Source organism: Adiantum capillus-veneris, chromosome 15 (assembly GCF_014529385.1).
Source record: "Adiantum capillus-veneris isolate H3 chromosome 15, ASM1452938v2, whole genome shotgun sequence".
In the NCBI taxonomy this organism is placed as follows: domain Eukaryota; kingdom Viridiplantae; phylum Streptophyta; class Polypodiopsida; order Polypodiales; family Pteridaceae; genus Adiantum; species Adiantum capillus-veneris.
In genome coordinates, this window is record NC_140945.1 from 60719529 (window position 1) to 60740277 (window position 20749).

The 20749-nt window shown below is 46.2% G+C and overlaps 1 protein-coding gene across 2 annotated transcripts in view; it reads left to right on the forward strand.

Annotated features, from left to right (window-relative positions):
• The window catches only part of LOC147440755 (stromal processing peptidase, chloroplastic-like), a 125893-nt gene extending 115875 nt beyond the window's left edge, over positions 1–10018 (forward strand). The window contains exons 24-26 of one of the 2 annotated variants that reach the window (XM_086482588.1): positions 9064–9226; positions 9305–9415; positions 9592–10018. In XM_086482588.1, coding sequence (XP_086338714.1) covers positions 9064–9226; positions 9305–9384 — 243 coding nt within the window. In that variant the 3' untranslated portion in view covers positions 9385–9415; positions 9592–10018. Of the gene's footprint in view, positions 1–9063; positions 9227–9304; positions 9432–9591 lie in introns of both variants that reach the window. The other variant, XM_086482587.1, reaches the window with a different exon arrangement.
• The last annotated feature ends 10731 nt before the right edge of the window (positions 10019–20749 follow it).

The following is a 20749-nucleotide window of genomic DNA, read 5'->3' on the forward strand; positions in this document are numbered from 1 at the left end:
CCGTGCAAGTAGGTTGGTGCTACTCCAAGCCTCTCCGCAGCTGCTCCCCGGAACGAATAAGGCTCACAGCAAAACCGTCCTCTAGTTTCCTGCTCAGGCCAACTTTGCACATTTCTGTGAAAATCCATTTGGTGGAAGGTCTCCAAGGGCCTCCAGCCTTAGGCACTCTAGCTCTAAGCCGCTGAAGCAAAAACTCCTTCCAGAGCTCCTTCCCTAGAAGCAGTCCTCTAACAACAAACTTCCCAAGAAGGGCTCTGCTCTGCTGTGCGAGGTCTTTGATCCCCAACCCCCCCTGACAACAAGGTAGAGTGATGACCTGCCAAGCCACTCTAGCCTGGGCTATCTGAGTATCGCGCCCAGATCAAAGGAAATTTCTGATCAGCCTCTCTACTTGGCTAATGCAAGAGCTCGAAAAGATCCAACAAGATGTAATGTACCACATAGTAGCCAACATCACTTGGTTGGCCACTACAACTCTGCCTGTCAAAGAAAGTCGGGGCGAGCTCGAATGCAACAGCTTCCTCCTGATGGACAGGAGGAGGGGAGCAATCTGCTGCTAAACAGACAAGTCCAAGCCAACCTGACAGCCCAAGTATTGAACAGCAGGCCCTGAGGGATTCATCTGAAACCCTCACCTGGCATCCAATCAGGCGTCGGAGCACTGCCAACCGAGAAAGCCACTGTCTTCCTCTAGTTGTTCAGTGCGCCTGATGCACAACAAAAGGTCTCATGAGCTTGCTCACACCTGTGTAGGCTGGCCTCCTGGCCCTCCAAGTACAAAGTTGAGTCGTTTGCAAACTCAACATCCAGTAGCTCATCGCCCCGAATAGGAAGCTCTTAGCCACGTAAACCAACCTGCTGTGAAACCAAAAATCTGCTCATTACCTCAGCATAGTACAGAAAGAGGAAGGGAGCAAGAGGACAATCCTATCTTACCGAACGTGTGAGCATGAACCGATCTCCTCTACCTCCTGCCAAAAGCACCTGACTGTGTGCACGTCTGTAAAGAGCTGACACACCTCTAATCCAGGCATCTGAGAAGCCCATCATGCGAAGAGTGCCCTCCAAAAAGTCCCAGTCAACTCTATCGTAGGCCTTCTCAAAATCGAGAAGAAGAATCACTAGATTCTCACCACAGAGGCGCGCAAGGGCAAATGCCTCCCAAAAAGTAAAGATGTTGTCAAGGATACTGCGCTCCTTGACAAAACCTGTCTGAGTCCCATGTATAATGCTCTCTAGAAGTGGCTGAATCCTCAAACTCAGAGCCTTGGCAAGAATTTTGTAGGCTGAGTTAAGGATGGTGATGGGTCGCCACTGCCCAATCTCATCCAAGGAACCACCCTCCTTGGGAATGAGGTAGATCAAACCCTCACTCATGTTGTCAGGCATCTCTCCTATGTGTAAGATGTATTGAAAAGCGCTGCAAAGGTCTAAGCCAAGCAAGTCCCAGTACTCTTAGAAAAAACTGGGAGTCAAACCATCCTCACCTGGAGAGCTACCACGGGGAAGTGCTCTGAGGCCACGTGGAGCTCCTCTAGCTGAAGAGGCAGCTCAAGCCTCTGACACATCTCCTCAGTCACAAGACAAGGCATCTGTGCCCATACCAGCTCTCTGCATGCATCCTGACGCTCCAACTGAGGCTCTTCTGACAACAGGTCACAGTAAAAGTCAGTAGCAACTACACGCATGTCTTGTTTCTGAAGCAACTGACCCGTCAGGCCTCCTCAACTGGCTGACACTAGCGTGCACATGTCGGGGTCCCACAGTCTCAAAGAATGCCCCCGTCACTCTGTCGCCCACCTGGGTTCGCTGAGATGTCCGTCGATGGAAAGCAAACTCATGACGCCACTCCTCTGTGCGGGCAAGCTCCTAGTGAGCCTGTTGCAACTGCTCCAACAAGGGACTGTCCGGGTGCTGCTCCTGCATCGTCTGCAGGGAAGCAATGCCTTGTCGAAGACGTTGCTCCTCCTCTCTTGTTGCAGTGAGGCGGGCCGTAAACTCCTGAAGAAAGAACCGACTAAGCTGAGCAAGTCTAGAGGCCACCCTCTCAGCAGGAAAGTCCTGCATGTCCAAGCCCTCTATCCAAAGGGCCACCACTCGCTCTTTGAGCTCAGAGTCCAGCAAGATCCTCTCAGGGATGCGCAGCATTGTGCTCTCCCTCCTCTATCTGTCATTGTGAGGATCATTGGTGCATGGTCAGAAAAGGATGTCCAAGCCAAGATGCAAACTGACCCACCCCAGTCACAAATATGGTCACTAGCGTAGAAGCATCTATCCTAGATAGATTCACTCCTCTAACTCTGCGATCAAAATGAGAGAAAACCAAGCTGTCAAGGGGTCTCACAAAACCTGAGTGCTGCCAAACATCATAAATCGTCATAGTCATATAAAATTGCGCCCGCGCCCAGGCTGCCAGCTCATCCCCGTGCACCGTGACATGGCCACCTCCAATCCGATCAGAGGGGTCCTCCAACATGTTGAAGTCCCCCCCAACGCACCACTGCTTTGCATGCGGCAAAGACTGCACAACCTGAGACTAGAACTTTGCCCATGCACTTGCCACATTGGGCACATAAATGTTCAGGAAACCCATGAGGCAACCCTGAACCTGCATAGTTATCCACTGAGCTCTACCTGGTACAATATTACCTTTGCCCACAATGGCCTGCTGCAAAGAATCGGCAATAGTCATACATACCCCTCCCTGGATGCCTCCATGTCCAAATGCAGCTGACCAAAAAGTCTCATAGTGACCACGCAAAATTTGACCACACCGTCTAATGCGGCTCTCACATTGATGATGCTCTTGTAGCATAAGAATATCAATCTCACCACCCACAAGGCATCGTTGAAGCTCCTGACACAGCCGACCCCTCTGACGTTGAAACTGGGGCCCTCCTAATCCCTGCACATTTCATAAGATGATCCTCATGGAGTCGGTGAGAGAAAACATATGCTACAACAGCAACCAACCTCACTATCTTTGAGGCCAGTTTGGATGGGAAGTAATCTGCATCTGAACGACCTCTAGACAAGCGCGTATGGAGTGAGTGTCCCTCCCAGTCCCAAGCGAGCGTGCAGTCCACAGGGCTTCATCCTCTGTCCAAGAATTCTCATGTACAAATACATAACAAGGAGGGCTCTGAGTGTCAGCAAACAGATGCACCACAATGTGCCTGCAACCCGCTGCATTCGTTGGCGTCATGTTGAACTTGGCAAGAGGCCAAAGTGTCTGTACCAGACCTGTCACCCCTAAGTCCCCTATGTGGTGTGAGGACTCGATAGTTTGAATCTCGAACCAATCAAGAACTGTTTGCAGGGTCCGCTCTGTAGGATCCCTACCGCACAGCAAGAAGGAGAAATGCACCGCTGTGTCCAAAGCCTCAATGCCTCGAGTTGCAAGAAAGGATGTGGACTCGAAAGCAAGCCTCCTCCAGGTCAGGAGAAGAGTCACCCAGGAACCGTGTGAAGCTGTAGTCAAAGAAGTCCCAGCGTCTGCGAATGTCAAAGCTAGTCAAACCTCTAGGGACTGTTGCAAAAGGAGAAGTTTGCACCCAAAAAGGCGGCCTCAAATGGGGTTGTCTCTCTCGACCACACGGCCCGTAGCGAAAGCACTACCAAGAGATCGCCTCGCGGCAGACGCGTGTCGAGTCTCCTACGTCTAAGGAGGAGTGGAGGAGGGGTCGGGAGATGAGGCTGTGGGCCCCACCGGGGAGAGGAGGGATGAGAGGAAGTGGGGGAGCGGGAGGAGGCGGGGTAGGCAGAGCGGCAACGTCTGAGGGGGGAGGAGGAGGTGGAGGAACTAAAGTGGACGGGGCCTCCTCAGGCGGGTCCTGATGAAGGGGGTCAAAACGGTTTACTGTCGGAACCCAGTGCTGCTGAGCTACAAAAGGTCGGCCACTAGGGGGAGCAGTGGGGCGAAGCCGCCCCTGTCGGCGGCGGCTAGGCACTTGCTGCCAACCATCAGTTGTCTGATCATTGGTCTCAATCGAGGTACCAACCTGTGCATCCTGTGTATCTGGCTGTTGGGCATGCTCAGCCTTGGGACGCTGCGCATGCGCAGTGGGTCGAGGTCTCCTGCGAGGACAAGCCTTTGCCAAATGGCCCATCTGTCTGCAAATGAAGCACTGACTCCCCACTCACCTGAGGCAAGAGTACCACTTTGGTGAGGGAGAGTGTGTCTCGAACAAGAACCTGCGACGTTGGCCACAATTGAAGCTGCAATGCGAGGGACGAGGGGGCTTCTGTGGAGTCCCTCTGAGGTGGAGCAGAAGCCACCATTCTGTGTCTGCTGTTGAATCGAGGAGCGTGTTGGCGACGAGGCGCTCCCAAGGAATCTAAAAATACAGCCTGCCTGCAAGCCAAAAGCGTGACTTCGGGGGGGGGGGGGGATAAGGCAGGGCGAATGGAGCTGAGGAAGGGGGCGCGCACACGGAAGAAAGGGTGGGGGATGGGGAGGATGAGGCGGGCAAGGGACAGCGCGCAGCAGGCGAGAATAGGGAGAGGCTACGCAAGGGGGATAAGGGGGGCTGGGCGATGGCGGGCAGTGAGAAGATGCCCGAGAATCTTATTTATGGCATGCTAATAAGCATCATCAAGATGTTACTATCAAGGAAGGAGATTGGGTTTATCTTAGAATCATGAAGCAACGTCTTAAGCAAGTAGGAAAGAAGTGTCCAAAGTTGTCTTTTCGGATGTATGGTCCATTTCCAAGCATTAAAAAGATAAATGATGTCTCTTTAAAATTGTGGTTACCTAACTCACAGTCAATGCACAACGTTTTTCATGTTTCTTGGTTGAAGTTGTTTCAAGAAGATCCCCCAAAGGACATTTTTGAAGAGGACTTCGGACGAACCCGAGATCGGAGACGAAGCTCAAGTCATGGAGCCAGAGCAGATTTTAAAGCATCGTTTTCGCCATGGCTCAAAGAAACAAGCACGACAACACTTTTTTTGAAGTTCAAGGATCACGGAACCCAAGAAGCTATGTGGGTGGACAAAGACTTCTTCATAGATTACCCTGAGTTGTTGGCAGACTACAAGGAAGCCATGCATCTCAGTACCAATACCTCACCATAAAAGGGGAGGGATGTCACGTGCACATCTAACCCTATGTGCATGTGGACAAGTTGTAACTCCTATTTCTCTAGGGTTTAGGACAGCCTAGGAAGTGTTCTAGCACCCTTGTGAGCCTGTATGCAAGACGTGCATGTCCAGACACTTTAGATTAGTTGCATACCCTCTGATTGCACACGAGCATAGCCAATGTTTGCCAAGTGTAGGCACTAGGAGTGTTCCCATACAGTTGCAGTAGTATCCAGCCTAGATATTTTTTTGCATATGAAGCACCTCTTATAAGTGAGTTCATTAACTCATCAATAAGTGACATTTTAGCATCATTTAAAAAAGTCGTGGAGCTCAATCTGACATTGCTCGACCCAGACGTTTGCACCTATATAGGAGACCCTAGGGATCACATCCATACTCACAACACAAGGATCTTCAATGTTTTTCAGCCATCAGCCCATCGCCTGCACTAGCAGCAAAACCAGCCCAGCATTGTCAGATTTTAGTCCTAGCCTCATGGTCAACTCGCAGTTCCAAGCCAGATCAGCCCTAGCGTTTTCAGTTTCCAGCCCTTAGCCTCGCAGATCTAAGAAGCTACGGCAAGATCCCATCAGCATCTCAACATCTAGGACCATTGTATCAACATTGTGCGGAGGGGGGTTTGTGACCCCATCTGGTGTTAGTCCTCTCTCTCTCTCTCTCTCTCTCTCTCTCTCTCTCTCTCTCTCTCTCTCTCTCTCTCTAGTGCAGCCGTTTTTCACCTTGTAGACAACAGTTCACTCTTTTGATCATAACTTCTTCATCCGAACTCCGATTAGGGTGATCTATTGTCTCAATTGGAGAGCACGACACCCTCTACTCATTGATATAAAAAGAGAAATTTTTAGAGTTATGGAAGGCTTATCTGCAATAGCATTTTGAAGTGAACAGGTTCGGGAAAGTTGATTCTCATCTCTTATTTTACATACAATGTTTCGAGCACTCGCAAGGGTTCTTTACTTCAATAAGGTCTACAATTATTGTAGAAAATTATCCAAAATCTCCCAAGTGTGGAGATAGCAATACAACCACTCAACCAACGACATCGAAGACCATAATCATGGCATACTTGGTATCATTGCCAGAGACCGTAAACAAACAAGGTGAAGACTTACGGGCACTTGCAATGGAGAATGGCACGCTGAGGGTTCTTGTGGTTGAGAAGGAGAATCTCAAGAAGATACTGGAGATGCAAACAACAGGTTTGATGCAGCTTGAAGAGGAAGTCATGCAAGCTATCGCTCAAACAAAGAATGTTGAGAATGTGGACGTAGAGGAGTTGAAGGAACGGGAGCGATGTTTCAATTCCCGAAGAGAAGTTAGAGACATCTCCTTCTCTTGCCATTGTTATTGAAGATTTCTTCAAAACCCACTCTAGCATGTTTGGAGTATGGGTTCTGGAGCACATAGAGCGGGTAAGCAAGGAGCTCCTCACTCGGTAGAGCGGCCAATTGTATGTACCTTACAAGATGCGACCAAACGAAAGATTATTCTTGATAATAGTTGGATCTATTTGAGGGATATAAAATGTTTTGTATGTGAAGATCGCACTATTAAGCAACAAAATATGCGTCGCAAGGCATATGAGAAGAGGAGTAAGAAAATCAAGGAGATCTCTCATAAAGAAAATGCGCCCAAGGAGGAGGCAAGTCTCTCAAGCAAATAGGAATGCGCGACCTATGAGGCCGAGTTACAATTGAAAATATGCTTTTGGAATTGCAATGGATACCCATGGAATGCGGGAATTGGTATAGATGACTTAAGGAGCAAAGTAGATGTCGTACTTCTTGTTGAAACTCGGGAGCATGATACACAAAGGATTAAGAGGTTGGAGAATTACAATCAAAGCTACACGGAACAGGTAGTACGAGGAACGGGAACAGGGGGCTTCAGGACGTTTCCGGAACGGAGGGCCCTCGAGGTGGCGGAATGGGAACGGGGGTCGGAACGGTAAACGTACAATATGCTTAAATTAAGCTAGATTCACCTATATGTAGTAGAGAGCCACACATACCCATTAGTCGAAGTAGAATCTTATTTAGACATGCTTTTCAATAATGCTTAAGGCTTACACGAGGGAGGGATGCTAGATGGAGCAGACGGAGCTTAACACTCCTTGAGGGAGAGATGGAGCTTGAACCTTGAGGCCCGAGAGAGAGGGAGAGAGATTTTGAGGAAGAGGGAGAGGGTGAGGTTGAGAGCTTGAGAGTGATGGAGGTTGAGGCTTGAACTTTGAAGCCTTGAGGGAAAGGGAGAGAGAGCCTTGAGGGAGAGGGTGAGGTAGAGAGCTTGAGATAAGAGGGTTTAAAGCCTTTCTTCCAACAGAGCAAGTCGAATGTTGGCTCTGCGGGGTCAATCGAGGGGGCTTCATCAAAGTCCCTCTGTGTGACAAAGCATGAACCTCATTCTCTCTTCTCTCTCTAGTCTTTGCACATCTCTCATGAAGCAAAAGGAACCTTGAGTATGCATTGAGCACTCATCGTGAGCATTCACCATCAATCATCTTCCGCTGCACATTACATTATAGGGTCTGGTTTAGAACATCCTTGCTTCACCCCCTTGACATCATGCATGCCACCGGAGGCTTATCTTCCAGGGTGTGGTACCACTTGGTCAGCATTTGATCCCAACATGAAAACCCAAATATGTAAGTCTGTCCGCTGGCCAACCAAGTGAAATTGTCTAGTACACCCCACTGACAGTCCTCATCAACTCCTACCAGAGAACCAAAAGATTTGTGCCAGAGATTGCTTCTTATTTGGGAGTACCACTCCAGAGATGATAATGGATGTGGATGATTTTGGAGGCACATTACATGGGTTTTTAAGCCCCTTGGCTTCTATGAGCTGCTACAGGCATAGTTACCCGGAACGGGAACGGGGAACGGGAACAGTAGGGTGTGGAACGGGACGGGAACGGGAGGGAGGAGAGGGGCCGGAACGGGAACGGGGCCGGAACGGTAGACCAAAGAAACTACATATATTATATGTATTATAGGCTCATATTATAGGCTCATATGTAAGCTAAGCTTTTGAATTCGACCATCCTAATTAGAGCCATATTTACACATGTTGTACGATGACGGAGCTTGAGACAAGGATGGAGTTTGTCGAGAGAGAGAGAGAGAGAGAGAGAGAGAGAGAGAGAGAGAGAGAGGAATGGAGCTTGAGACACAAGAGGGAGGGATGGAGCTTGAGAAAGAGAGGTAGAAGCCACATTTGTTCTTTGAGGGTGTTGTGCTTTCCGCCAAAAAGGAACAGAAAGAAGCCAGAGCTCCATGTCCAAGCTTAAAGCTTTAGCAAGGAGAGTAGCTCAGTAGAGATGTTGAGAGCTTGAGGAGGAGGTGAGACGAGCCTCCAGAGTCCAAACAGCCCCAAATCAGCCCTCTAAATAGCCCCCAAACAGCCCCAAATCAGCCCTCCAAATAGCCCCAAATCAGCCCTCCAAATAGCCCCAAATCTGACCCCAAATAGCCCCCAATAGCCCCAAACATGCCCCCAAATAGCTAGTGAAAAAAGTTGACTTTTTGGTTTGACCGTTCCGGATTCCCGTTCCACCGTTCCGCCCCGTTCCCCCCCGTTCCGGGTCGCCGTTCCGGTTACACCCCGTTCCGGAACGGTGTTCCGTTCCCGACTCCGTTTCGAGAGCCAGACCCGTTCGGAACGCCGTTTCGGAACATTTAGGGTCCGTTCCGCCCGTTCCCTGTTACTATGGCTACAGGAGGTTTCTAACAGCAGATACTTTATATGATTTTGGCAGCTAGCATTGGTCTTTATGGTTTCGCTACACCGCCAGAGGTGAAGAGAGTTTTTGCAAGATTTGAGTATCTTTTCTTTTGATGGATCCTGTGGACCTTTGCTCGATTTTATGTATTGCTCTTCCACAGAGAGAGAGAGAGAGAGAGAGAGAGAGAGAGAGAGAGAGAGAGAGAGAGAGGTTTTCATGTCTTTTGGATCAGGACGTAAGCTGCATCAGAGACCTGTTTAAGCTCTATGAAGCGGCTACCATTGAAGATGTTTATAATGCCTATGATCTGTTGAAGGTTGATGATGAGTCTGTTTTTACGTGCATGGGTATTGCTGGGGCTCAGATAAGCAAAGAGGACCCTGGACTTGAAGAAGGTAATGTTTAATGATAAAATTGTAGGATTGTCATTTGCAGTATGGTCATTAGATCCTCCTAATTATGGCTTTCTACAGAGGCATCGGAAGCTGCAAATCTCCCAGGTTCTTTGATGCATGGGAGGGGCATGTCTACAATGACAAGGCCAACAATGTAATTGATGGAATTGGTGGCAAATTTTTACGAAGGTAGCTTATCCATTTGGTATGTTTTGAATGCTCTTCTTTTCGTTTTGTATTACACTTTTCCATATTCTATACTTTTGCTTTGTAAAGAAGAATGTGGGTCAGATATTTGGGTCACGTGATTGTTGTGTAGCTGGTGTTCTGTGTATTGAGTTGTTTTTGTACGTTGGTTTTTGCAGGTCTGCAGGGGCTGGGGATTAAAGTTAGTAGCCCAATCTTGTCATATATCAAATGTCCTATACACCCAATCTTTCTCCAATATGAGGGAAGATCGTGTACTACCACACAGAAATGTATTTTATGATATGTACAGAAAATTTTGACTGATAGAAAGCTGCTTCCCGAAATCAGGAGGCTTGCTTCCCATGCAAAGTTGTACAATAACGATGAGCCCTTGCTGCCATGCTTTTTCAAGCTATCCTTGTATTTAATGCAGGCATTTGCAATTTAATTCAAGCCTGCATTTGGTTTAGCATGGCATGTAAACACAATGCCAAGAGTTAGTGGTTGTACCGTGGTAATGAGCAGTAACCTTGCCATGAATAATGGTTGTAACATTAGATTACAACGGTTCTAGACTCAACAGATGATACTTATTAGTTTAAATCGGTCTCTCTCTGGGGAGGTCCCATAAACTGTGCATGAAGGATACTGATCTGGTAAGTGCCCCAACCGCAAGGGGAGGAGCAACTAAAGCCTTAGCCCGAATCATCCAAGAAGTCATAGAGACTAGAGGCCTCTCCATACATCTCCATCCATCAGTGCTACGAGATTTGCCATGTTGATCCACCGAGGGTACCCATGTCTGAACTTCATAATGCATAGCTGAAGCCACTAGAGTGTCAAAAAGGCAGAGCTTTGTTCGAGGTTCCTAAAACTAAACCTGCGAACACATCCTCTCTAGTCTCCCTAATGTTGGGTAAACTCTAATCAATCTCATCTTTATTGCTCTCCTCAAGGAGAATAATGGGCCACTGAAGACCACTTCAAGATAGGTATATGCATTTGTTTACTACACAATCTCTCGACCATACATAAAGGTGGGAGCTGACTTAACCCACTGTGCCGTGGTGTTAAACACCATTACCTTGGTCTTCCCAAGGTTCATTGACATTCCACTATCGTGGGTAAACACCTGTAATGCATCCAAATGATGTTGCATCCCTTCTGGAGAAGCTGAAGTTGGCACATATCATCAGCATATAACAGTCAAATCCATGTCCTTGCTAGCTGAGCACCTATGTCCCTCTCTCGCTCTATATAGTCTATAAACTCATCCACATACATCCCAAAAAGAGTCGGAGATAGGGAACATCCTTGCTTCACCCCAATAGTGGAGGGGACCATGTCATACACGTACTCATTAGTGTGTACACGGCCCACCATTGTCCTATATAAAGCCAAGATCCCCCAAATCAGCTCTGTGGGCACACCCATGTCCTGTAGTCTACGTATAAGTCTGGCTCTCGGCACTATGTCAAAAGCTTTGCTGAAATTTACAAAGCTACAATAGATCCTCTTGCAATGGTGTCTACCCTCCTCAATAATAGCTTGAGTGTCAAAATCTAGTCAAGAGTAGAGAAACCTCTCTTGAATCTTGCTCCTATGCCCTCTCTCTCTCTGCCCATCTACTCAGCTCATGCTCAAGAATAGATGCATACAGCTTAGCCAATACCATTATTGTGCGATTGTTCCCAAGAATCATGGGATCTCTTGACTTGAAGATAGGCACAATCGTGGACATACTCCAAGTCTTAAAGAAAACCCTCATACATGGCTCGATTAAACATCATAGCAAAAAGCTTTGCAAGCATATATATGGGCATGGATGAAATGCTCTGCTATTAGACTACCATGATCATGTGCTCTCCCTGTCTTCATCTTGTCAATGGCTTTCTTTACCCTCTCAGAAGTAAAGAAAGTACACATCTCTAGGCATATCTCTAGTGGGTCCGGCAAAGGTGGTTGCCCTGATGCTGTGTAGAGAGATATGGGGTATTCTTCCATGTCTGTGTGGAGGTGATGGGCAGTGCTGGTGAATGCTCTTGAAATAGCCTCCATGCCTTGCCCGAGTCCTGACCCTTAAATAGTTGATACAAATCCCGCTCAAATTGAGAGCATCCTCTCCAACTCACGAAGGACGGATTTGTGACCGATACACACTTATCTCATGTGATACAATGTGCTATTGGTCAGATTCACACATCCTTGCATCAGCTTCAGATCGAGATTGGAATACCAGCAAAGGCCAGGATATGTCATTTATGTTATATTGAGCCAGAGATAGAGTTGCACTAGGATATGTCATTGCCCTATGTACTATGAGATTCGTGGCCGCTTTCATTGTTTGTTTAGAGAGGGTTTGGAACCACTGTCTAGAGTCATGAGATACCCAGACCAGAGATGCCTAAGCTTGTTTTTACTCAAGCTACGCAGACACAGGGAGAGCTTGCTGAGGATATCAGGGTAGAGTCAGTCTCAGAGGCAGATCACAAATTTCTTTACATCAGACAATGAGCAACCAGAGGAGTGCTCACCACAATAGAGCTCAGCTTTAGATCACACCCACACCAAAGGTATGTTGATCAATCGGGCGATTGAGCTAGGGAGATCCAAACCACCACGATCACGGGGGGCTTCACAGTATTGGAGGTTGCAGCAAAGGATCCGGATCACCCTAGCTTAACATGTGAGGCACCCAATCAGAGTACTGACTATGGAGGATATTGATGAGATTGGCCACCGATCGATGAGGGATGACCCCCCCCCCCCCCCCCCCCCCCCTCTCCCATTTTTAGTTGTACTCAGACATTGTACTAGATTCACCACTTGTAACTTTTTTGGTCTCATAGGTCACTTTGGCCTTCTGTAGACGTTAATATATCATTTCATTTCTCTCTCTCTCTCTCTCTCTCTCTCTCTCTCTCTCTCTCTCTCTCTCACACACACACACACACCCAAGTGTGGGAGATTGGTTATGCCATTTCCCTCTTGAATAACAGGTCTTGAGTTCAACTCTCCTCGTTGGGTAGATCTTTAAGGTCTCTTGGGATAGTTTCCCATGACGTTAAAATTCTCTTCTTCTTCTTCTCTTTCTCTGGGAGGGTTTTGGGCCACTTTCGAGAGTTATGGGATACTAGGATCGGAGATGCTTGCGCTTGTTCTTGCTTGAGTTGAGGAGACAGAGAGATTGCTTGTTGAGTAGACCAGAGAGACGGACCCAGCGGCAAGTTACGAAATATTTCAAGCCAGCCATTACCACTAGACAACTAGACAGACAGGTTCTGTAGTAGAGTTTAGATCCCACCTCCAGAGGCACATTGATTGACCATGTGATGGGCCTAGGGAGATCCAGGCGTCCACCATTACAGAGGAGGGCCTCCCAACATAGACGGAGATTACAGAGAGGATTCGGATTATTTTTAGCGTGCTACGCATGATACCCAATCAGGTTTTTGACCATGGCCATCGAGGAGATCCGACACTGACCCATGCTGACCATGGCCATCGAGGAGATCCGACACTGACCCATGCTGACCATGGCCATCGAGGAGATCCGACACTGACCCATGTTGGATTAACTCTAAACTGGACAATTATCCCCTTCTTAGTAGCTTAATTTCCTTGTATCCCCCATTATTTTGTGCTTTTGTATTGACTAGAGAGTCTATAGTCTTTCTGCCACTTTCACTACAACATTCTGTTTAGGATGTTAGTCTTTCTTTCAGCACACAGAGTTTACATTAGATTCATCAATTTGTAACTTGTTGGTCTCATAGGTCATTTTGGCCTTTTGTAGACGTTAATATATCATTTCATTTCTCTCTCTACCATAGGTAAATTGTTAAGAGTGCGAGTAGATGCTTGAGAAATTGTCTCTACAAGTCGCTAATAAGAAGCCTTTTGGATTAATTTGATTGTGATACTTGGTATGTACACCATAGCATGTGGGGGAGTTATTGGGATGAGATCTCTTCAAGTGTGCAACATGATATTCTAGGTGATGCTCTTTTGTTGCACTACAAGAGCCATTCGACTTCCTAGCATATGAATATTTTTTGCTGGATACTTCATTGTTTCCCGAGTATTGAACAGGTTAGCATTATCCTTTCCAAGCAACCCATAGTCATACTGCATAGAGGTTATAGACTCACTTTTGTATCTCAAGCATATCTTGGCATGATATCCAAGGATCTCAACCCCTCACAAAATAGAAGAGAGCTTGTACATTCAGCTCAAACTCACAAAGGTCTTACAAACATGAGGCAGCATTGCTGTCCAAATCATATAAGCTTTGGCTCCATTCGCATAAGCAATGTTGGAGTACATCAATGGACACCCCACAAATACTAGCACAAGTGGCATCTTGTATAATTTAAAAACAAATGGCATCCCCCTAGATCCATCATGATTTTCTAATTTTCATGGACGTGACCCCCTAGATTGAAAGATACAGAGAAGAGATACAATGGCCCACTTGAAGGCCAAAGTCACCCAAGTGACTATAAGTGTAAGGGTTAGTATGTATAACTATACGAGTGTGAAGCATGACCATAGCTTTATTCTACGCCCATCATCTCGATGCAATGTGCAAACTGCTCTAAAGATAGGCTCTTTGTCAAAGCATCTGCTGACTAACTCAAGCGTTTGCTAACCAAAATATCTTGTATCACATGATACCTGACCTCGATCACACTCCAACTGTCGCAAAGTAGCACTGGAGTCTTGTGTATACCAAAGTTTTCCACTAGACGAAATAACCGCACAGCTTCCTTGCTAGCACTAGAAGCTGCAATATACTCAGGCTCACTGGTGGAAGACAAAAAGTAATTTTGGAGACACAATCTCCAAGAGACTGCCGCTCGTGCAAACAAGAAAATGTAGCCATATGTGGATCTTCTAATGTCTACACAACCCGCATAATCAAAGTCAGTGCATCCAACGGAGATGCATTACTATTCCCAAAATGTAAGCACTTCTTGTCTAAACCCAAATGTAAGCACTTCTTATCTAAACCCTTGATGTATATCAAGATATGCTTCACTACTTTCCAATACTTTCTACCCAGGTTTTCCATATACTTGTTGACCATTCCCACTACAAAAGTAATTTCTAATTATGTGCTATGAGGAGCATGAGACTACCAACTCTCAAAGAATATGGCACCTTTTTCATTTCTATCTTTTCCACATCCGGTTTGGGGCAATCATTCTTGCTAAGTTTTATACATGCAGCCATTGGAGTACTCGATGCTTTCCCTCCTTGCATCTTAAAACATTGCAAGACCTTGTAAATATACTTTTCCTGTGGTAGTTCAAGTACTCTACGTTGACGATCTGTTTATATGCATACAAGAAAGTATTGTGCATTGCCCAAATTTTTCATGGCAAACGGCTTGCTTAAGGAATCCTTGAGAAGTGCAATCTCATCTTTCACTTCCCGGCTATAAGCATATCAACCACATACAAGATTGGATGATGAGGGAACCATCGTTCAATCTCCTTGTGTATAAGCAATTATCCTCTTGGGTCCATACATAACGTTGGGATTGAATGTACTTATCAAACTTGATATACCATTTCCTTAAGCTTTGCTTTAGTCCATACAAAGCTTTGTTAAGTTTACACACCACTTATGCCCTTGTTGGCTTCTCAAGCTTTATCTCAACACCGTTTGGTTGCATCATGTAGACATCTTCTTCAAGATCCCGGTGAAGAAACATCGTCTTCACATCCATTTGGACCAATTCCATGTCCTCTATGGCTACTAAACCAAGCACAAGACGTAGTGCCGTCATCTTGACCACTACGAAAAGATCTCAAAATCTACGTCTTTTTGTTCTTTCTTGAATCCTTAAGCAACCAATCTAGCTTTAAACTTAGGCTCGCGATCTTCTACATTGTACACCCATTTGCAAGGCAATGCTTGTTTATCCTATGGTATTCTATCAATTTTCAAGTCTCATTGGCTAAGATTGAGTTATACGCATGCATAGTCTACTCCCACTTCATGTTATCTTCCATCTAAATAGCTTCTTTACAACAAGTGGGCTCATTTCAATCAATGACTAACAAATAGTCCAATCCTGGTTGAAAACGCTTAAATGCATAAGATACACGAGTAGATCTTTTGAGTGTCTCTGACTGTCGGGCCTCGATGCTTGCGAGGTAGTAGATTTAGGCTCAACACACACTCTTTCTCCTTGAATCATTAAATTATCCTCTAATTGGATCGCATTGGTGATGACTATGCATCTTAGACTCTTTGAATATTACGTGTGAACTTCGTATGCCCTTCTTAGATTCCGGGTGCTAGAGACGATATCTTATCTCTGCATCCACATCATATCCAATGAAGATGCACTTTTGTGATTTGGGATCCAGCTTCTGCCTAAGCTCTTTCGGCAATTGTGAGAATGTTCCACATCTAAATACACGTAATCTATTGTAATTACATTGTTTGTCGTCCACATTTCGTGTGGAATTTTATACTTCAATTGTGTACTAGGTGATCGATTTTTCAAGTGAACAGTTATCATAACAGCTTCCCTCCAAAACTCCTAAGGTAAAGTGATCGTAGACGACATAGAAGTGATCTGTTCCTGGATAGTTCTATTTATCCTTTCCACCACATCGTTATGAGCGAGTGTGTAGGGCGTGGTGAATTGTCTTCTAATGCCTCGTTTACTACACTCAGAGGAGATATATTTGTCTCCATTGTCAATACGCAAAGCTTTAAACTTTGTACCTGATTGGTTTTTCTACCATTGATAAGAATTTCTAAAAGTCACTTAAGACTTTGCTCTTGTACTTTAAGAGATAAACCTACCCCTTCCTAGTAGAATCATCTATAAATGTTAAGAAGTTTAGTGCCCCCCTAGAGACTTAATAGGCACCCCCTAGTCTGTTTTCATAAATTCAGTGTTTTCATAAATCAATGCTCACATAAAGAAAAATCGGAGTAATCTAATACGAAAATGTAACCAGAAAGTTGTAGTATCTTCATTCCTTTCTGACTAATATGTCCCAGTCACCTATGCCACAAATCTGTAGACAGCAACTCAGTTACACAAATAGAATCCTCTTTCACTGAAGAGACGTAGAGTGAATACAATAAGCAAGACTTTTGGCCCTTAAGCAAGACCAAGTTTCCTTTCTTGATTATCCAAGAACTATGTGTGAAAATAGTAGTGTGATCCAAATCTTCTAATTGCTCTACAAACATCAAACTCTTTGTCAATTTGGATACATCTAACACTCTACAGCATAAACTTGGTGTCATTACGCATAAAAAGTTTCATGGCTCCAATAGTGCATACATCGAGCTCATAAGAGTTTCCCAATTGCACCGTACCATGTGTAGCAGTATACATAGAGAACCACTCCTTATGAGGAGTCACAGAGGTTAGCAGTTGAGTCCACTGTCTAATTCTAGGCATATCACTCGTCAAGAGCTAACAATGCATCAGGACTCAAATCTGAGGTAAAGATCAATACATATGATATCTCCGTCACATCAAGAACAGTCTCAATAGTTGGAGACTTAACAACATTAAGTTCGTATATCTTCAAGGTGCTCTTAGGTGTGTCACACTTCACTTTTTCTTTGTCTTTTTCACATTGTAATGCACGGCAATCCTTCTTCAAGTGTCTCTTTTTATGGCAGTGGTAACATTCAACATTCTTCATGTCTCTTCCACGACTTTTGCTACGATTGTTCTTGTAATCTTTGGCTTGCATGAGGTTATGCAGACACGATGATTAGTCACAGTCTCAAAAAGGACTCTTCCAGACCGAGTCTCAGAAAGGGCCATGTAACTGCCAAAAATATTAAGCCAAATCGGCTCTCCAATGTGGTACAATGGAAGTATCCGCAAGTCGACATACATGTAAGGGTAGTCTCGGCTAGTGTAGGAGAACTGTGCCCAAACATGCATCAAATGAGTGCAAGTAGTCTGTATTGATACCTCTCTCTCCCTTCAAGGAGTGAAAACCTCTCTCAATAGAGCCCAAGGACTCGCAAGGTGCTAACACGCATGAACCACACGCATAGAATTGATATTGGAAATCTCCTATTGAAACGGTGTGAACCTTGTCAGAATCCGTCAAAACTGTAGCCAACTAGGCTATGCAAATAGACTCTGCCTTAGATGTCAAACATGTGCCAAAATGTGTACGATAGTAACAAGCTCTCTGAAACAGAGAAAAGTGTAAAACATATGTAGGGCTATGCCCCTCGTGAACCTGTCTTCACTTATAGAGAATACCACACGAAAGCCCTAAGTGTAACATGCAATCACGACCTAAATCGCATCAAATAATGTGCATAAATCTGTAGGTGTGACGCATGGAAGGCCGTGTGTGTGTGTGCAAGAAGGGGGAAGAAGAAGGGGGAAGGAGAAGAGACTTCTCTCTCTCTCTCTCTCTCTCTCTCTCTCTCTCTCACACACACACACACAATCGAGGCCGGGTGTAGGCAAAGTTTTTGTGTGTGTGGGTGTGGGTGTGTGTGTGTGTAAAGGTTTGTGAACACACCACAAAATCTGCTGAACTTAATTCCCTGCTGAATGTTGCCCTGGGTCCCCCAATTTTGCAGCGCTGCCTCATCAATTCATCACCGGTGAGTGCATGCAGCTCCAATTTTGAGCTTACGACCTGCTGTAGAGCTCCGATGATGATAGTGTTGCCTATTTTTGACCCTGCCTGCTCGCTTTCCTTTCAAATTCCAAGCTTTGCTGCTCGGTCTCTTCAAGTGCTAATGCCCTGCAATACCTCGATTCAACTGATTCTGCAAAAATTCCTCTCAAGCTTCAAAACTTTGCTTGATTTTCTTCAGATGCGGCTCTGCATTTCCTTTAAGATTCCTTGCAAGCTTGCGAGGGCTGCACACGCCGGGTGGGAAGCGGGAAGTCGACTGGCTTTGATACCACTAGAGAGTGTGCAAGCTTGGGAAGCGGGAAGCCGATCAGCTTTGATACCACTTGAAGAGCGCGGGAGCGGGAGCAAGGGAGAGAGCAGGAGAGGAGACACAATTTTTGGTGGAGCTGAAAGTGACACTTACTCCCACCACTCCTTATTGTTCATTATATCCAAGAATAGGGTTACTTGTTAGTGATGGGCAGCCAGCCAGTTGGCATGAATGACAAGTAGTTAGCTATACCACCATCGGACGAGATGGTGAGTGGCCTTGTGGCGGGCAACCTGAAAGCTATAGTGTCACAAGACATGGATAGCAGTTACAATTAGCTTTGGATTCACATTGGGTGGACTCGCCTAGGCAGTGACACGTCATAAGTTTGTGATATGGCATTCAATTCCCAACTCAAAAGATTGGTCGAGCGGGCAAAGAAAGGTAAGGTTCTAAAAACCTAACCCAACCAACTTCCAAATATTGGCCAAGGAGTCTAAACCCTTTGAAATTAAAGTGTGGACCCTAGATTATGCAAACATTGCCAACGTGGCACCTTGTACAGAAGGCTCACAAATCACAAAATTGCTAAATTTGTGCCATCTACGGATCTCTGCGTTTTACAGAGAGACTCTAGGGGTGCTAGCTTTTGAGTGCAGAGCTTTTAGGTGCCATATGTTTTGGAGACACCTTGCTTTTGGGCCATCTTGTACATTTAACTACAGAGCCAGGGTCTCTCTCTTGGAGGATTAGCTTGGAGCACTGTGGAGAGAGGACCCTTTGTGAAGCAATAAAAAAGAAATACCAGAATGAGCACCAGTCTTTGGGGCCAGTGCATTTGGAAGCAACTCTCTCTCTCTCTCTCTCTCTCTCTCTCTCTCTCTCTCTCTCTCTCTCCCCCCCCCCTTGTTCAAGCTCAGTTCAATTATGAAAGAAGAATAGGATCATGAATAATTAGGAGAGGCGCGCTACTTCTGCTCCCCCCGCCTTGCGCATCTCCCCCACCTTGCTCCCTCATTCATGTTGCCCCCTTCCCTGCCTCCCCTCCCTCATGCTGCCCCCCCCCCCCCCCCGTACTCTCACTACCACTCTGTTAGAGTTCATATTCCTAGCCAGTGGTAGCTCCAGTATCTCCCAGGAGCAAATTAGGGAGTGAGGGTTGTTTTGTGGTTGTGCCCGGCCAGTGTGCGGTTGTTCTCTCATGTCAGGTCATGTCTAGCCATGTTTAGCTCAGGTTTTGGCTCACTTCTCATGCGAGTAGGGCGAAAATTCCATCCCTGCTGGCATTTTTCCATGGAGTCCACAATTCATATGTTGCCACTTACTCACCTATTTTCCCATTTTACCAAGGTCATGGGTGTTGGTTGCCTGGCCGACCTAGACTACGGGAGCTATATAGGTAGGGCAGGGGCGCTAAGTTGAGGTGGTTGTGCACAAGCTTTAGGAGCAGAGGGTGCCCCTAGGGCGTAGCCCTAGGTGGTACCCTTGTTGCCCAGCATTTTCACTTCCTTCGTTAAAGGACAGCAGATCAGCACCAGCGTTTTCTTGCACATTAGTTCAGCCCCAGCGTTTTCCTTGGGCAACAGGCACCTTTCCTAGCGTTTTCTCCTCAGGGCATCCTATGGTGTGAAGATATCATGCAGAGGCAGTGCATCTCTAATGCAAGCCTAGGAGAGCAGAGGATTCCCTCTCCTTCTAAAGGGTAGCCATACGACGGTAGCCTCGAGCCTTGATTCCTATGAGTACATTGTTATCAACATGGAGAGCCTTTCCCAGATCTCTCTCTCTCTCTCTCTTTCTCTCTCTCTCTCTCTCATTCTTAGATGTCATGTCTCTCTCTACCTTAGTGATCTCTCTTTTCCACAGGTGTGCCTTGTTCATGTGTTTGGCATTGCAGGTGTTTTAGATCGAAGTCGAGGTACCCACCGGATCACCAGCCATTTCTTGTCTTCATTGCATCTTTTGCTACCACCTTTAACACACTCGCATTGCCCTCCCACATCCACTGCCTTCCCCTCCTCCTTTCTCACATTGTCCCCTCGTTTGCATGCCCTGCTCACGTGCCTTCTCTACACACCCCTCCCCCACCCCCACCCCCCCTTCCCAATTTTTGTTTTCACTACCCACTCTTCACTATACCTTCCTTATTGCCACTCGTGCCTCCTTTAGAGAGAGGGGTCGCACCAACAAGAGAAGTGTCGGCACCACGGCCCCAGCAGTAGCAAACTTAGATGGAGGCCCCTGGTCCCACCGCAGAGGGACTCCAATGCAGTCGCTTGCCCGACCCTATAGAGCCAACCATCTTACTTGCTCTAATACCGATGAAGCGAGTGAGCCTTGTCGCCCAAAGGTGGAGCGCTTTCGGGCAGAGGTGAAAAAGATCATCGATATACTGATCCTCGAACGTGGTTACTACCAAATCGAGTTTGC